The 13,035-nt window shown below is 41.5% G+C and overlaps 1 protein-coding gene across 1 annotated transcript in view; it reads right to left on the reverse strand.

Annotated features, from left to right (window-relative positions):
- The window catches only part of HTR3B (5-hydroxytryptamine receptor 3B), a 29,508-nt gene extending 28,201 nt beyond the window's left edge, over nucleotides 1-1,307 (reverse strand). The window contains exon 1 of the mRNA XM_031030241.2: nucleotides 1,081-1,307. Coding sequence (XP_030886101.2) covers nucleotides 1,081-1,224 — 144 coding nt within the window. The 5' untranslated portion in view covers nucleotides 1,225-1,307. The remainder of the gene's footprint in view (nucleotides 1-1,080) is intronic.
- Between the last annotated feature and the right edge of the window lie 11,728 nt (nucleotides 1,308-13,035).

Here is a 13,035-nt window from a genome sequence, read left to right on the forward strand (position 1 = left end):
TACTGATAAACACAACATGAGTGAACCTCAAAAACATGATGCTGAATGAAAAATCCAGACACAGTAGAGGGCACACAATAAAATGTCATTCATATGAAATTCTAGAAATGGCAAAAATAATCTATGATGAAAGCAATCGGAACAATGTTTGTCTCTGTGGATGGAGGGATGGGATTGGCTGAGAAGTCAATAAGGGGCCTTCCTGGGGTGATGGAAATATTTGTTATATTGATAGGGGTGTGGATTCTATGGGTGCACCCAGTTATCAAATCTCATCAGACTGTATACTTAAGATCTGCGTATTTCAACATATGTATGTTGTACCTCAGTTAGAAAAAAAAGTTTTGAGAAGTAAATTGAAAAAAATATTAAACTACATTAACAAACAAGTTAAGTAAAGTCTGTTCTTAAGAAAAATCAAAATAAATCTGGGACCTATTGATACTGAATTGTGATTAGTGATTAAGAAAAAAGGAGAAAGAGGAAGGAGGGATAAGCCATCATTTATGGAGGGCATACTAAGATCTCTGCTAACTGCTTTCCATGAATTCTCTCATTTAATTTCCACAACAACCCACTTTCTAGATATAGAAGATAGTTTTATAAGTAAATCTTCCCTCACCACCCTTAGCAAACACCTTGTATAAACTCAAGCACCAGGACCCTTTTTGCTCTTTTTCTCAATTTCAGGCAATAAGTGATAGATGTTTTTCTTAAATTGACTACTATCCCTAAGAAATGTGAGCCAAAGGAAAAGAAAAAATACCTATTACCATTTTTTGGTTTCAGCAAACTCATAAAATATGTAAAGTGGTCTATGACCACAATTTTTAAAATGTCTTAATTCCATAAAACTCCTATTTCTAGACGATCTGCCTCTCACATTGCAAGAAAGCATGATTTGCCTAATAAATGTTTTACCTCATGCTCACTGCTAACACGAGTCTAGTAAAACTTCCCCACCAGCTCAACTAGGCTGCTGCATAAACAGCAGGGTTTTGTTTTTGTTTTGTTTTTTTTATAAAACAGATAGTTTTACAAAAGGGTAACAGGAATCAGAAAGGGTAAGACGGTCCTTACCACATCCAATATGGCGTGGACAAACACATCCAGATACACGGTGGTGGCCTCAGTCCAGTCGTGAACTGGCCTCACTGCCTTGTGATATTTCTGAAGTAGCTGCTTGGTGAGACGATACAGAGCAGGATTCCTGGGATGAGGCATATCTATGGCTAGGATTTCTGAAAAACACAACTGTCATCGTGAGGATGAAAATAAGAGGAGCTTAGCATCTTGAGATCTCAGACTGTTCAAGACTTGGTGGCTCCTAGCAGAATATGGTTTTCAGCTTACTCCAAACTGCTGAAGTTCCCAGCCAGCTGGTAGGCTTTTTGGCAGATGCTTATTTAAAGTAAGCTGATGACCTGATTGCCCAATAGAGACAGCTCATTGTGACAATAAATAAATCAATCCGATCTCCAAGGATCCAAACTGCACCTACAATTCTGTTTTCACAGCAATCATGAATCTTAGAAACAGAATCTTTTATTCCTGTATCACCCCCTCCTAATACACAGAAAAAAACCTTCCTATACACTTAGCCAAAAGTGATCTCTTCCTTGGATTTTTCTTTTGATTTTTTCCATTTGTAATTCAATAGTTAAATTGGAAATCCAAGCAGAAACATGGACAAACCAGTGAACCCAAAGATCTGTGTGGATTCCTAAATAATGGGATCAATAAAATTCCAGTTCATACTTTTCTCCTCAAAAAAAAAAAAATCTCTTTTCTCACTCAACTGTCTTTAAATAAAACACATTTGTCAGAAAATGAGATCTTCGTTTTGGGAAAATTCTTTCTGGTTCCAGAGAAGAACCATTCTTTATGGCCTGGGAATCCTGATTTGTAGAGGAGCGGTGATTGGTGTTGCGGTGGGGGAGGCCAGGGGAAAAGAAGCAAGAGAAATGAGCACCAACAATCGGAACTGACAAATTTGCGAGGGTTTCCTCTGAATTGCAAAAAGATATTTTGCTCACAAGCTTTGCCAGCTCCTGGGGGATTCAAAGCTTCGCTAAGTCATTGGACTGAAGCAAATTGCACACCTCCTGCCATAGTGCGTGAGTGAAATCTATCTGTAGTGTCCTGTGCGTGAATTCACCTCACCTGTCAGTGGTTTTGATGGTTACTTTGATGAGCGGCTGAAGGTATGCGGGATCCAGCAGGAAACTGTAAATGAGATATCTTCTCCCTGTGCGACAGATCTGTTTATACCCATTTCTTTATGAATGATGTCGTGTCACCTGCTGCCACAGGCTGCAATTTCTATGATTTGTCAGTGTCAGTGTGACCAAAATGCTAACAACGATGCTGGAGGTGCAATTGCAGACTCATTGTGGGAGTGGAATATTCACTTTCATTACCACCAGAGCTGCGAAGCTAATGAGCATTTTAACTCCCTAACTAACTATTCACCCAAGAAGATGCCTAAAATGGCATCCGCTCTTCAGGCATGCAGGACCAAGGTAGGTGGCTTGCAGCAGGCATCATTTTTAGTGTCTTTGTGAACCGTGATCGTCAAAAAAATGTGCTGTGAATCTCTCTTCCTGAGATCGTTTCTTGCTGGTGTACCCCAGGGGAGAGAAATAAGGAGCACAAAGCAAAGCTGGTCTGGGGCTTTTCCTGTGAACTTCGCTCTGGGCAACTTCACTTTCACCTCGCTTGGGAGCTCCCAATTCAAGTCCCAGTTGGGGAAACACTGAAATGTGCATGTTTCAATACAGGAAACTATCTGAGACGGAGTTAAAACATAATTCTGGGAGATGAATGTGTTTTCTCTATACCCTCTTCTCATAAAGACTCAAATTCCCTTCTGCTATCTTTTCTAGGAAACAATCCATACGTCCCCTATGGATAAACATATTTTCCAGAACATATCAAAGCCTTTGGGTAAAAAGAGAAAGTTCTGGAATCTAGAACTAGGAACAACAGAGAAACAAGCAACGATAGGGAAAATAAGGAAATGAAAGTATGCTTAAATAAACCATAAGGGTAAAGCATTCTTTGTTTAAAATGGGAAGAAATAATAAATTACATTTCTACTATGAATGCAAATTTGCCTGAGGAGAAAGATCAATTACAGGAGAGAGATTAAGGATTTAAGTGACCATTAATTAACAGTAAATTATGCCCCTTGAAAGCTAATGTGACATTCACACAAGCACTAAATGACTCACAGTTCAGTGATGTTTCAACAGACACTGATGGAAGCTATCCACAGACCCAGGAAAGATTCCTCGTTAGCACTGCCTCTATGGATGTTAATAATTGGCTCCAAATAATTCACTTGTAAGATTTCTGGAAAGTAGAGTGCTCGCTTCGGCAGCACATATACTAAGATTTCTGGAAAGTAGAATGTGTCAGGGACTGAGCTAAGAAGCACTTTTAGGTGAAGAGAGATTAAAAAAAAAAGATAAGAATACAATAGAATTATTCCTTTGTTTCCCTTGCTTTAACGAATTCTATCTTAAAGAGTTCTGGGCACTCTGATGAAAAGAGCTGTTCTCGCTTTAGTGAGTATGTCATCTTTAGGATTATAAGAGTTATACATATATCTGAGAAGTTACAAGGAGATTGAGACTTAGGTGTGTGGTCTATTGAATTCCCTGTATGTCAGGCACTGGGCTACGAGCATTTTATGTGAATTATCTCATTTGGTTTTTACAATAGCCTTACGAGACGGGTACTCTCCAGCCCCATGAGCAGTCCCTTTACTACGAGTGAGGGACTAGAGGCTTAGTGAGGTTAGGACCACCCAAAGTCCTACAGCTTACCAATGAAGAGGCTGGAATTTAAACACAATTGACTGATCTGGATCCAAAGCCCAAGTTCTTAATCATGACATTCCACTGACCTGGCTGCCTGAGACTATTAGGGACAGCAGCGAGTAGCCCTTCAAAAGAAGACTGATGTATTACATGGTGTACATCACTGGGCAAAGACAGCCCATTGTTATTTTCTGTATATGTATGTTTGCAGGTCATAAATATCTTATATTTGCATTGCACCTTACAGTTTCACAATGCTATCTTATTTGATCTTCACGATATGCAAAATAAACATTTAACGTACAGGAGAACTGAATCTCTAAGAGATTAATTGGCTTGTTCAAGGTCACATGGCTGGTGAGTAGTGCAGGAGGAACTAAACAGGTCTCCTAATCTAGGCCTCTTGCCCAGGACACTACCTTCAAGCAGCGGCCTTGAACTGGTGGTTGGCTTAGTGCTCTTGTATTTACAAATCATCTTGATATTAACCCAGCAAAAATTCCAAAGGGCAGATTTTTCTGCAACACGTGTCCCCAGTATGATTTATGGTCAAGCACTGATTACTAGGCACCATTAAAACACACCTTCTGTCACATTTAGAACAAAAATCAAGCATAATACAAAACATTAGAAAGAGACATCATTAAGAAGAATTTCTTCCTTTTCCTTACCTTTATTTCTCTATTTTATCTTACTTAGCTTAATGTTCACAATTATTTTCTGCTAAGAAAGCCATTTGGCATTTAATGAAATTTCCTGTTTTCATTTTTATAATTAAGATATGCTTTTATCCTTTAAGTTCAACGTTCAGCATTTTCCTACTTTAATGATAAGTGGTTATTTTTCTTCTCCACCCAATAAAAAATCATTTCCAGCTGCTGTGCTACCAAATTCCTTCCTCATCTCTGTAATTGACTCACTCCACTTCCAGTTACACTTTAAAACATGGAAACTCCCAGATATGAGCTCAAGGAGACCCCTCAAGAAAGTGGGGTGTTGGGGGGGGAACACCAGCATAAACATATATTCTTGATCTGTGTGTGTGTTTTAAGAATCCATTGGATCCTAAGGCAAATGGCCCAATTCAGTAGAGTTAATACTCGTACCACAATAGTTCAGTTCTAGAAATTCAGACAAATATATTAATTTTTAAAGTATTTTAAGGGGAATTGTACACTCAAGACATGCAAGTTTCTAGTACGTGTCTCTAGAGATATATTCATTATCTGTACAAACTTTGTACGGCGGGGGGAAACCCCCGATACTGAAATGATATCCAGGTGTCCATAGCCATGCTGTATCCAAGAGACTCTTTCTCTGGGCTACTGAAAGCTTATAACGAAGCCAAGACTATTTTGGATAATAAAAATCTGTTATTCCGACATAAAAGCAAATCTGAAAAAGAATGCCCCAAACTATCAGTGTAAAGCGCCACAAAGAGAGCTTGATTTCTAGAGAAGCAGAGATTTAGCAAACAACTAGAACATTTCCGAGCATATTTTCAGCTGTGTGTAAAAAGCCCCACTGTGTGACTCTGCTTGTATATATGTTTCTGTAATTGTAGGAGCAAAGACAGAACAAATCACTGGGCTCCACGTAGCTTTGCAGGACTGGCATTTTACAGAGGATAAATAAAAACGAACACTTGTAAGGACTTATACAGCACAAGGTAGAAAAATATTGTCTCGAGCTTCTAAGAGTTAACATTCAATGCCTAAAATAAAATCAATGAAAGGACCCACCTGAGGCAGCCACCAGGACGAAGGGCCACAGAGGAACCATGGCACCTGCCCGTGTCCCCAGGCACGGCCCAAGGGAAGATATGCAAGCTTGCCTATCGGATGGACTGCCACTCAGTTTTTCCTAAAGGGGCTCCTCTTCACTCCATTCTTCTCTCTTGGCCAGTGTATGCTGTCCTTGCTGGTGCTATTTGCAAACACTAAACAGGACCGAAAGCGATGCCAGCACCATATAAATGTTTTGGAATCGATACCACTGCGATACCCCTTAACTTCTCCATTTGGTTCTGCCCCTGGATCAGATCATGGCCAACATTTCAATTTCCCTGACAGGAGATAGCTAAGTGAATAATGTAATCTAAGAGGAGCCCCTAAGGAGAGGAAATTCCACACTAATATGATTTCCTTTACAGTCTTTACCTAAGGCAGTGCTCTTGCTGACATTCAGGACACTAATTTCATTAATAATTGAGATCTAAATAGCTGTTCTAAATCAGACTTATGCAGCTACATCTTCAGCATTTGACAGTGGCTATTGGACTCCGGAATTACACAGAGCTAATGGAAACCTGGTATTGTCTAATGAAGAACGACTGCTAACAATACAGTGGGAAAAGTGCTTTTTGTTTTTCCTAAGCCCCTTTAATTAAAAGAAACATTGATTTTTGATAAATGGGAGTGCTTCTTCAATTGTCACTGCGTACAATTCAGAAAGTAACTACGTATGAGAGGATGCTTCCAGGCTTATTGAAGATGAGAGTTACTAAAGTTTAACATCATTCGATAAGATTTTTCTTTCACCTTTTGATCGAGTACCCATCCACTCTTCACTATTAAGGAAAAAGAGGCACGATTCTATATAACTCTATCTGCCATTGGTAGACCCCTAGATGCTCTAGAAACAAAAACTAAATTCCATACCATTTCCAGCATCTGTCTGCTTTTTACTGTAGAGGCACAGGATTGAGATGTGTTTCACAGAGCAAACTGATGGGGAAAAGTACATACCTGATCCCTCTTCTCCTAATTATTCAGCCCCTTTGCTTAAAATCTATGAAGCTCTCGTCTTAATTTTCATCTACCTATAAAACGTAGCCTGATTGGTGTCCTACTGTTGGTGACAGGAGTTACAAATATGGAAATGGATAAAACTAGGACAAGCCCTGTGGTGTTGAGTTGGTTTTGTAGGTATCAGTATGAACTCATGGTTCTCAATACACGTTGCTAAGAATGGAAATAAACACAGATGTAAATGTGTGTGCACATGTCCTTACAAACATACATCCCTAGGTCTGTCCACCAGTGGGTCTGGGGGGAGGGACACCCCAGTAGCAATGAGTATACCCAATACCCAGAGCTTAGTTTCTAAATAACATGCCTACCTAAAAGGAAGAAATGGAGAAATGACCGATTTCAGGGATGGACAGGAGAAGTGTAAGAAGAGCCTAGAACATCTCGTTGCATCACAAAGTAAAGAAGTGCTAAAACGAATAATAGGGACATGGTCAAAGGACGTAATCAGCCTGAAGGGTCTCCCACTTGCCAAATCTGGGACAATTCCAGCGTCAAAATCAATAATGATGGTGAAGAATTATAACCCACTAAATAAAATACTAAGACACAAGTCCATGCTGATTTAAACAAATGAATGAAAAGAAGAGAAGGCTTTTCCTTAAGTTAGAATGCCAACTAATAAGGGCGCCTGGGTGGCTCAGTTGGTTAAGCGACTGCCTTCGGCTCAGGTCATGATCCCGGAGTCCCAGAATCGAGTCCTGCATCGGGCTCCCTGCTCAGCAGGGAGTCTGCTTCTCCCTCGGACCCTGCCCCCTCCCCTGCTCTCTCTCTCTCAAATAAAATCTTTAAAAAAAAAAAAAGAATGCCAACTAATAAATGTAGAAGGAATGCTAGAATCTTCATAGTAATTATTCACTCAAGAAACATCAATGTCTGATAAAAACTAGTTGGTGAAAGTTTGATGAAAAACAGGACACTTACACAAGATACTCATTAATCACAATGATTAAAAAACACACACACACAACTTTCCATGGAGAAAATCTGGCAGACAACACCTTAATCAAACAATGAAAATTAACATTACCGATCATGGGAGTTGTGTGCCATGAGATAGAAGGAACTGAGAAGAGACAGCTGCATTTCTGCTATCATCCTGCAAAAAATTCAAAACTTGAATCTATCCAGGAGGAAACACCAGATAACCTCGTACCGTGGGACATTCTACAAAATAGGCATATCATCTTCAAGAGTGTCAAGGATCAGGCTCCCTGCTCGGCGGGGAATCTGCTTCTCCCTCTGACCCTCCCCCCTCTCATGTGCTTGCTCTCTCTCATTCTCTCTCTCTCAAATAAATGGATAAAATCTTTAAAAAAAAAAAAAGAGTGTCAAGGTTATGAAAGTTAAGGAAAGACTGAGAAACTGTATCACACAAAAGCAGATTAAAGAGACATGACGACTCAGTGCAACGTGTGATTCTGGCTTGGATCCTGTTGTTACAAAGAACGTCTTGGGGAGAATTCATAAGACTCAAACTGGGGCCTGTAGATTAGATGGTAATGATGTAGCAGTGCTAATTCCCTGATTTTGATGGAATTGAGATCATGTGAGGTTCTTGTTTGTAAGAATCACACACTAAGTACTCACAGGTGACAGAGCATCATGTTGGTTTATTCTCAATTGGTGTTGGGGGGGGGCTTCATTCTACTGTTCTTCCAGTCTTGCTGTGTATTTGAAAATATTCCAGAAAAAAATGTAATCTGGTAGAGGAAATTTGATACAAAGTTATGAAAAGTTTGAGAAATATCCTTTAGAGAGGGTGGCCAGATAAATGGGGCTTTATTAAGAGAGAAGATCACCAAGGATTGATGTGGCCACCAAGGTCCCAGGCCTGTCCATCGGGAGAAAGGCAAGCTACAGGCAGCATATCCATGTACACTGCACTTTTTATGGGAAGGCAACGCGGAAGCTTGCCTTTATGCAAAGGTTTAATCGAGATGATGATCGACATTATATTCTTGCCACGCATTTCAGTAAGCCATGGCTCTAAGTCAGACCTTCTGGGACATGCTTCCCCTCCCTTTTCTTCTCACTTCCTCATATACCCATCTGTTACTGGAAGGCCATTGCTAATGATGTGTAATACAGGTACATTACGACCTTCATTAGCTAATTTAACAACAGTCTGGTGATCCTGCCCATTACAGCTCTTTACTGGCTGATGAATTCTGCCAAGATGGGAAAGGTTTTGTGTGAGTGACTGGTCTTCAAAAGAGTTTATATACAGATGCTTCCTGATCTTTCTTGATCGCCCTGCTCTGCATCACCAGATGGCTCAGATATTTCTTTTTCCTACCTTACTGTCCTGTCTGGATGTAGTTTGTTTACTCAGTGCCTTTAGATTTGGTATCTCTTCCCTGTTCAACCTTTAATTTTTCATGAAAACTGTCTGCTCTCCTTAATACAGTACTTTTTAACTCACATTGTTTCTTATAATCCATTACTCAAGGATCTCTCCCCCACTACCCCACTCTCAGACAGCTCTTTAGGAAGGATGAATGTGAGATGAACCCCATTCAGGTCCTTCAAGCAGATCAGTGTATTAAAATAAAAAAAATGGAATTGTCAGGAGCTCAGCATTCAGGCTTCTTAAATATCAGCTGGGAAAAGAAAGACTTATTAATCTGAAGTTTGAATCTGCTGTTTCCCGAACACGGTTTAGGTCGGGCCTACAATTAAGTACCTAGAGATGTATTTCTTTCAGTAGCCCCCCTCTCCACATTCCCATGAGCCCTTGTACTTTGTTTCTCCATCATTTCCAAGTAAGATATGACACCTCTTAGCTGGACCAGTGTCTTTTAGAAGAAGGCGGGGGAGAGGGTTTATTATGCAAACATAATAAGGAAGTGTTTATTATGCAAACAGCGACTGAGTTATGTGTCCTTTAAGACTACTAAATAGTTTTTAATTACTGCTATATCAGTAAATCCCATAAATATGCAAATGCAATTAGTTCACAAAATAGACCTTAAATATCTTTATTCCTCTCCAACAAAGTTCTTTGAAGTTAATGGCTAACTCTCTTTGTTCACTTCCTTGGCAGTTGTGCTAAAATTGACAGGAATTTTGACAGATGTACATATTCGGGGGAAACCAGATTTTCTGAGCACATCTGGTCAGGCTGGAGGAGAAAAGTAGAAATGGATGCTCTAGCCAAAATCAAATATTTAATGAGTCCCATATGAAATTTCTTTTACTCCATAGCATTATCCTCTGAAATAAATATCAAGGTAACTCCTGGGGCACCACTTCAAAGTCCAAAGCCACACTCAACATCTGATTTTCTTCTGGCTCAGAATTTCATTTTTAATAATAATGCACATTTTTTTCTGGCCCTTAAAAATGAATGAATGAATGAATGAATGAATGAATGAATAAACAAACAGAGGAATCGTACCCCCCATGACTCTGGCCCTTCATGGCTATGTGACCTGGTTTTCTACGGGAAGTCATAGAACATGGGAGTAAGTTTCCAGGCTTTTGAGTCTGACACATCTCATTTTCCCTCCCCGCTCCATCACTTGCTAGATGGCTCATGGCCTTGGTCAAATTGCTTACCATTTCTAAGCGTTAGTTTTGACATCCGTATAACAGGCTCTGTTTAGTTTTCTATGGCAACATAACAAATTACCACACACTTGGCAGCTTCAACCAAAACTCATTTATGAGCTCATGGTTCTGTAGGTCAGAAACCCAGGCACAACTTGAATGGATTCTCTGCTCAGGGTCTTAGAAGGTGAAATCATGGTTGTGTACTGGAGCTGGCTCTTACTGCAGCAAAAAAGCCAACTGTGTGTTGACCTGCCCAACTCTGTGTTCAGTGACATCCGGTTAGTAGCTTGAAATCAGCCATGTTGGGAAGGTCTGCCACACTTAGAAATCAGCAAACGCTGCCAATCAGGAGGGCTCCTCCCACCAGCTGGCTACTGAACATCTGCTAGTGTGTCATGGCCCACTCCCTGAGCCTCCAGGGCCTCATAGAGACCTCCTATATGATAGCATTTTTTCAAGTATATTATGACTTTTTTTTTTTAATTAAGACTATTTGTTTACTTCCCTATTTCTTCCAGAATCCTGTGAATTCCCTGAGGGTAGAGCACTGTGCCTTATTCATCTCTGTATCTCCAGCACAGAGCTTGGCACCTAGTTAGGACTCGTTAAAGATGTGAGAAGGATGGAGGAAAGAGAGGGAGGGAAGAATTGACAAGTGGGCAGAAAAGAAGCTTGGTTTATGCAAGAAAGAGGACACCAAAAAGGACGAGCTTTTTCTTTTTTTTTAAAGATTTTATTTATTTATTTGAGAGAGAGAGAATGAGAGAGAGAGCATGAGAGGGGGGAGGGTCAGAGGGAGAAGCAGACTCCCTGCTGAGCAGGGAGCCCGATGCAGGACTCGATCCAGGAACTCCAGGATCATGACCCGAGCCAAAGGCAGTCGCTTAACCAACTGAGCCACCCAGGCGCCCCAAGGATGAGCTTTTTCTTTTTTTTTTTTTTTTAAGATTTTATTTATTCACTTGAGACACAGAGATACAGAGAGGGGGAGAGAGAGCATGAGCAGGGAGAGAGGCAGAGGGAGAGGGAGAAGCAGACTCTCCGCTGAGCCAGGAGCCTGATGTGGGGCTCGATCCCAGGACCCTGGGATCATGACCTGAGCTGAAGGCAGACGCTTAACCATCTGAGCCACCCAGGCGCCCCGTAGGATGAGCTTTTTCACAACCACACCCAATATGCTGTTCTTCCACCACCAACTCACAAAGGATGGGTGGGATCTTCAGAGCAAGACTGCTTTTATTTGGTTTCCTCCAGAACCAGCTAGCCAGCAGTGCAAAGGATAAATGTGGGGCACAGACACATGTAGTTCATGCCTCTCTGATTCTCTCAGAGGCTGCCTCAAATTGAGGGGTCTCACAGTTACCTGGAGGGAGATGTGCCCCCAGAACTAGAGGAACATGGAATCCCAGGTTTGCTGCTTCTTTTCATGCCTCTGACTACATCAGCTCCAGGGACACGGGTTCAACTGCAATGCAAGGCAGGTAGTCTGACTCAGTGGTCCGTGCTGTCCAGGCCTTCCGCACAGGTGATGGGCCTTGAAGTCTTGCTGTGCCAGCTCTGGGAACCTTCCCTGATCTGTGGCTCAGTGCAGGACACAGGACCTCTCCATGTAGGCCCATTTAGAACTCTTCTGTGGAGGGGCGCCTGGGTGGCTCAGTTGTTAAGCATCTGTCTTCGGCTCAGGTCATGGTCCCAGGGTCTTGGGATCGAGCCCCGCATCGGGCTCCCTGCTCCACGGGAAGCCTGCTTCTCCCTCTCCCACTCCCCCTGCTTGTGTTCCCTCTCCCACTCCCCCTGCTTGTGTTCTCTCTCTCGCTGTGTCTCTCGCTGTCCAATAAATAAATAAAATCTTAAAAAACAAAAACGAAAAACAACTCTTCTGTGGAGAGGCCACAGTCAACCACAGCAGGTGGAAGATATTCTGGTTCGGGTCTAAGTTGCTGGATATTTCCAACCCTGCTATGGACTTAAGATGGGGCAAGGGCTTTGATCTGTTAGAGCTTGCTTTATTTATCCATTCATCTGCTCACTATGTGGGGAATTGTGGCAGACACCGGGTAATATAAGATAAGAAAGTTCAAGGAACTTGGAACAGAGGTGATAGATAAGACCCATTTAGAATGCAATGGGATGAGCACTAGCTAGCCGGTGAGTGAACAAGTGACAATGGAAGCAAAAACAAGAGCCACACTTGGGTCGGGTGAGGAGAGGTTTTTCACAAATGGCTTTTGTGTTGGGAAAAGACAGTCAATTAGGTGAGGGCAGGGAGAGCGGAGCTCTTCGCAGAAGGAACAGGGTATGAAAGGGCTGGATGGTACCTTCCTTTGTAAAACTGGGGAGCAGGCAGGACCCAGGTTTCTACCTGAATCTGTTGTTTTCTGACTTGCAACTCTAATTGCCCAAATAGATGCCTGTTGCTTTAAAAAATAAATAAAATAAAGTAAAATCAAATAAAATTAGGGAGACAATTCTAGACTCATGAGATGAGTGGATTAACAAACTCATGTTGCAGAGTGTTGAGGGGGGGAATAAAACAGCAAAGGGAAATATTGTATAAGTCTGTGTAAGTGCCATTATTATAAAGCTGTCTCCAAATGGCCTGTAGCAATTATTCTAAAAGGCACAACAGCTGTATCTGTCCCCTTTCTGCCATTGCTGAAATTTACACTGTCATTGCTCCAGGCGGAAGGCTTGGCACTAATAATAGGCTGGCTGACTATGGCTGGAGTGTGACAGACCTCTAGTTAGAGCCCTTGAAGACCGAGAGAGGAGTGGGACAATGAAAAGCACAGTGGAAACCAAAGTAGATGTAGTCAGAGCGCCGCCTTGTGGCAGCCACTGCACCC

The sequence above is a fragment of the Leptonychotes weddellii genome, chromosome 11, assembly GCF_054177405.1.
Source record: "Leptonychotes weddellii isolate Sample4059 chromosome 11, ASM5417740v2, whole genome shotgun sequence".
Lineage (NCBI taxonomy): Eukaryota > Metazoa > Chordata > Mammalia > Carnivora > Phocidae > Leptonychotes > Leptonychotes weddellii.